Source organism: Galeopterus variegatus, unplaced genomic scaffold, assembly GCF_000696425.1.
Source record: "Galeopterus variegatus unplaced genomic scaffold, G_variegatus-3.0.2 Scaffold1199, whole genome shotgun sequence".
Classification (NCBI taxonomy): domain Eukaryota; kingdom Metazoa; phylum Chordata; class Mammalia; order Dermoptera; family Cynocephalidae; genus Galeopterus; species Galeopterus variegatus.
In genome coordinates this window covers 406,915-412,459 of record NW_007727310.1, presented here as the reverse complement: position 1 = coordinate 412,459, position 5,545 = coordinate 406,915, and the positions used below count along the sequence as shown (strand labels likewise).

The window sequence follows — 5,545 nt, the reverse complement described above, 5'->3', positions numbered from 1 at the left end:
GCTCAGATACAAGGATGGACAAACAGAGGTTGATGAGGGAGAGATAGAGTCCCACATGCCCTCCCTGGTGGACGTGGAGTCTTTCTCCCCTCACCAGCAACCTCCCTGTGGCCTTCAGCCACCGTCCCCTCCTTTCGTCATTGCACTTGGAAGCCCTGCCATCCCTTGGGACTCCAGGGCCAGATCCCCTCCCCGTGACACCCCTCCAGTGCCATGGAGTGAGAGTCCCTTGTGGACCCCAGGCTTTCGTTTTCTGCCAACTGATGTTGAGCACCTATGGAATGCCAGACAAGAATTCCCTGGAATTTCCCAGCGTTTCCTGAGACCTGACTTATACGTTGTCAGTATTCTGATGTTTTAAGTGTGGACTCAATAGAGAAAGCATTAGCCGAAAATGATACAGATTTCTGGGCTAATTACAGTTTGGAGGTAGCACCCCAGGTATCTTAGTTTTCTTCTGTCAGCATAAAAATCAAGACTACGGAGCTTTAGGGAACCCTGTGATGTTGAACTATTATCAGTGTTCCTGGTGAAAACACAAAGTGAAGTCAGAAATTGCAGGGCCATTCTGGGTCAGGCATATGAATGTTGCAGATACAAAGGTGATCAAGATGGGTCCTCGAGGAGGTGTGAGTCCCTTAATGCTCTAGTGTCAGCCCACTGAGGGTCCCTCCTTGCTGTGCCCTCAAAAGCAAAATGGGAGCTCTATTTAATCCAAAGTTTCCTGAGTTTTATTGTACTCTCTATATGCACACAGCTCCCCACTCACACACACACACACACAATTTACACAAACACATACAAACCAAACTAAAATGAAATAACATATTACCCATTCACCTTCTAACCTTCTGGGGTACCTAGGTGTCCAGGAGGTTTGGACTCCCCCAAAGAATTCTCTCTAGCACGTGAGAGAGCTGTGAGTGCACAAACCCCTGGCCGCCATGCTGGGTGCACTAGAAGGTGGAGCTTTGCCAAGGCTGGACCTATGTCCCCAACACGGACTGTGAGGCAACAAGCCTATGTTGCCAAGAAGCAGCAACAACGGCCTCATAAAGACGTCCAATGTCAGCCACTTCATGTTCTCAGAGTAGACTCTTGGCAGAGCCTCCTTCCTCCTTCCAGGCATGTTAATTCCCAGTGTAGTAGATTGAATTATGTCTCCCCAAAGCCCACTGAAGCTTGAATTCTGTCTTCCAAGTTTTATGTATTAGAAACTTGGTCCCCACTGAGACTGTTAAGAGGGTGGGAAATCCTATTATGGTAATTGAAAGGTGGGGCCTTGAAGAGGTGATTGGATTGTAGGACCCTGCCTTAGTGAATGGATTAAAAATGGTGATCAGAGGTGTGTTTCTGTGGTTAAGAGAGGAGAGTCTGTCTTTGTTCTCTCTGCTTCCACCACCTTGCAACATGAGACCCCTGGGTCATTGTTGCCACCACCAAGACCTTCGCCAGCTGTGTTTCCTGGACTGTGGACTTCCCAGCCTTCAAAACTGTAAGCAATAAATTTTATTTTCTTTCAAATCACCCAGGTTTAGGCATTTTGTTATAAGCAACAGAAACGGACAAATACAGCCAGCAAGGGAGCCAGGTCCAGTCGGATGCCCTGGAGCCCAATCCCACCACAGTCCCTGTGGTGCCACAAGAAGCTGCCCTCACTCCTTCCCTTGGCTGTCCTGGCCCTCTTAGAGGAGCACAGGGTCCTTGAGTCCCACCTGCACCTCTCATCCCCTCCAACCGCAGATCTTGGGCACCTGCAGGGCACGGGTGTCTCGTCATTTCTGGGTTCCCCACCCCAGGCTTAGTAGGGGCTGCCTGTCTGTGGGGCTGGAAACAGCTTTGCACAATGAACCCCCAGTTCCTGCCCTTTCCAGCTCTGCTTTTCGTTTCCTACACCTCCCCGTCTTCACAAGACCCAACCTAGGGGAGAAGAGGTTATGGATGGCGTCATCTTAAGCGGGAAGGAGTGGTCACCACGGCTGAACTGGGCTTCAGGTTCAGGGGTCGGGGCGGGAGGAACAGGACTGATCCCAGCAGGGGCCCCGCAGAGACTCTGCAGGGCGCCTCCAGGGGGCGCGCGTCCGCTGGAGCGCACAGGGGCAGAGCCGCGCCGCCCTGGGTCCTGGCTCCCTCCCCAGGACGTGCGTGGGGTCGTCACCGGACGTCCTGTGCAGCAGTCGCAGTGGGGGCTGGTGGTGGGGGCCGGGGGTGAGTCTCCACGCGGGAGGCCCCTATGGAGACCTCGTTCTGGCCCGCGGCTCCAGGTGAGGGAGTCTCACCCAGGCTCCTCCCCTGCCGTCTCTGGAGCTTCCTGGGATTGCTCCCGACTCTGGAGGGGACTGGGACATTCCTGGCAACCCAGCAAGGTGCAGAGGCCCGTGTAACCGGCCTCCAAAGCTGAGGAAAGGACCCTTCAGGAGGTAGAAGGGTTACACCTGCTTTGCGCTACTCTACCCGTTCTCTCCCTCCCTCCCAGCACCCCTGAGTTTCGTTCCTGCGGGTTCCCGACCCTCACCTTCTTTCCTTGCCATTTCTTTGCCTCTGAGGTCAGACTCCCACTTTGGAATCCTGTTTCTTCATTCCGGAGACCTACTGGGGTGGGGGCGGGAACCTATCTTTGTACACTCTTTTGCCTTCTACTTTTACTCCTGGAGAGACTGACAGTGACTTTGTTTCCTAAGGAGTGATTCCGAGTGCTGAGCAGGATGAGAAACCTAGGCTAAGAGAGGGAGTTCACGCTAATGTGTCTTGAATCCAAGTGTAGCTTCCCAATAAGATCTTCCTGTGTATAGGAAAACCATGGTCCAGGAGTGTTGGCATAGAAGGTATGTAGACAGTTCTGACCCCTGAACGTAGGTCAGAGTAGCCTTGTGTGGTGTGTGCATGCACCTGAGTAGACAGCTGTGTGGGCATCTGTGTGGCCTTATGCGTGCACACCTGTGTGAGCACAGAAAAGTAGAGAGGAATTTGTTCACAAAGGAAGTGTTTCTGAGTACTGGTTTTCTTACTCCAGCCAGACATGGGATTATGAAAGGCATATATCATCAGCACATGCAAAAGCAGTCCAAAGAGCAAAGGGGCGGGGCCAGAATAAAAATGTTCCAGAAAGAGAGTGATCAGGAAGGAAAGTGAGGACTGCATGCCAGGGTGCCTGGAGGCTGGCCCGCCTCCCACAGCCCTCTGTGCTCTTAAGTCCTCCTGTCTGAACAGGGGCCAGACTCTTGTTTCGCCCCAGCCTGCTGTGTCTGTCCTCTCCAAAGCCATGTGGCTGTACCTGGCAGCCCTGGTGGGCCTGTGCTACCTTCTGCGCTGGTACCGTGAGAGACAGGTGGTGAGCCACCTCCCAGACAAGTTCGTCTTCATCACGGGCTGTGACTCGGGCTTCGGGAACCTGCTGGCCAGACAGCTGGACATGCGAGGCTTGAAGGTGCTGGCTGCATGTCTGACGGAGAAGGGGGCCAAGGAGCTCAGGGCCCAGACATCAGACAGGCTGCAGACAGTGACTCTGGATGTCACCAAGACCGAGAGCATCACTGCTGCCGCCCAGTGGGTGAAGGAGCGTGTGGGGGACAGAGGTAGTACTGAGACTCCTCATATCTGTTTGTTTCTTCCTTCCGTGTGAAGGGGACACCTTCTGTCTGCTCCCTGGGAAGATTCCTAAGTGTTTTGGGAGACTTGAAATAATAATACTGTCTATACTCCTCAGCCCTCATGCCAGCCTGAGCCCCTTGTCTTTCCAGTCCCAACACCTCCCATCCTCAGAGCTCTCTAGTCCTGGTGAGAGGTTGCCCTGATAAGAGTTTGCCCTGCAGAGGTCCTCCCTGTCCTCTCCCTCCTTGTGAGCTGGTGTACTGGGGCATAGGTTGAGGTAGCCTTGCCTCCTCCCAAAGCCTGCTCAGTGGAATTCCTAGGCCATTCCTGGAGGAATGTTGGTAAATATTGATGTAGGATATTTCATGTTAGCCTATTGAGGTCAAATATAAGAATGTTCTCCAAGTTCTCCCAAAACTAGGATTTCAGGTCTGTCTTTCCCAACTAAACTCTACCCAGATATTAGCCTTGCCTTTTTTTTTTCTTTTCACTTCTGCCTTTTTTTGCTTCTTCTGTTCAGTTTGCTCCTATTTTTCTCTCTTCCCTATTTCTTTCTTTTCCTTCAACAGATAGTTGAGGAGCACCAACTGAATAAACTGTCCAGAAAATCTGGAAATGCAGGTGAATGTATATAATATGTGCAAGAAAAACATTAATTTGTAAAAAACCAAACGTAAGTTTCCCTGTTTCCTGACAAATGGATATACAATACTTTGTCATCGTCACTTCCTACCATCATCACATGTGGGGTGACAGGCAGTGGGCTGGGCCATGAAGCGTAAAGGAAGAGGAAGGCATGGTCCCTGTTCTGCAACAAGTTACAGGATCTGCACCCCACAAACACAGCAGATGCCATGGTGTCACTGGTTGAACCCGCTTCTCCAGCCAACACCTGTCATGATGCTGTCACTCTATTGGAACATGAATTTGAACCATAACTGTGTCCACAGTGCACAGATGTAACAGTGTTGCTCTCTCCTCTCCCCACTGTCCCTAGGACTCTGGGGCCTGGTGAACAACGCCGGCATCGCCCAGGCATCGACACCCAATGAGTGGCTGACCAAGCAGGACTTTGTGGACATACTCAATGTGAACCTGTTGGGGGTGATCGAGGTGACTCTGAGCCTGCTGCCCTTAGTGAGGAAGGCCAGGGGCCGCGTGGTCAATGTCTCCAGCGTCATGGGCCGGGTGTCGCTTTTTGGTGGGGGCTACTGCATCTCCAAGTATGGCGTAGAGGCCTTCTCGGACTCCCTCAGGTATTGGACTGGGATGGGCCCCTCCCTCAGTCCTCCTGCTCCTCTCGTTCTGGGGGAGCCTTTTCCAGATGGTTCATTTAATCAGATTTAGAGCCCCCAACTTTGAGATCCCTCTCTCTCCTGCTTTGTGACCCTCCTCCTGAATTTAGGTGTCATTCACTGGGAACCAGCTTTCTGTGTCCTGGGTAGAGGGAAGGGCTCCAGGCCTAAGACATTAATTAAGCTTACCCTGCCCTGGAGAAGGTCCCACAGCCAGAAAGTGTCTGAGGCAGAATGGAACCGGGATAATCCGGCTCTAGCGCCCACGTGCACACCACTATGACATTAGCTTCAGGGAGGCGTGTGGTGGACTGAGAGCATCTGAGTCCATTCGGCATAGGTTGAGGTAGCCTTGCCTCCTCCCAAAGCCTGCTCAGTGGAATTCCTAGGCCATTCCTGGAGGAATGTTGGTAAATATTGATGTAGGATATTTCATGTTAGCCTATTGAGGTCAAATATAAGAATGTTCTCCAAGTTCTCCCAAAACTAGGATTTCAGGTCTGTCTTTCCCAACTAAACTCTACCCAGATAACACCTGCTTTGCGCTACTCTACCCGTTCTCTCCCTCCCTCCCAGCACCCCTGAGTTTCGTTCCTGCGGGTTCCCGACCCTCACCTTCTTTCCTTGCCATTTCTTTGCCTCTGAGGTCAGACTCGCAC

General features: G+C 52.1%; 1 protein-coding gene across 1 annotated transcript in view; it reads left to right on the top strand.

Moving 5' to 3' along the window:
• Positions 1-3,154: 3,154 nt before the first annotated feature.
• RDH16 (retinol dehydrogenase 16 (all-trans)) overlaps positions 3,155-5,545 on the top strand; it is a 5,753-nt gene continuing 3,362 nt past the window's right edge. Inside the window, exons 1-2 of the mRNA XM_008575499.1 lie at positions 3,155-3,575; positions 4,589-4,847. Coding sequence (XP_008573721.1) covers positions 3,263-3,575; positions 4,589-4,847 — 572 coding nt within the window. The 5' untranslated portion in view covers positions 3,155-3,262. The remainder of the gene's footprint in view (positions 3,576-4,588; positions 4,848-5,545) is intronic.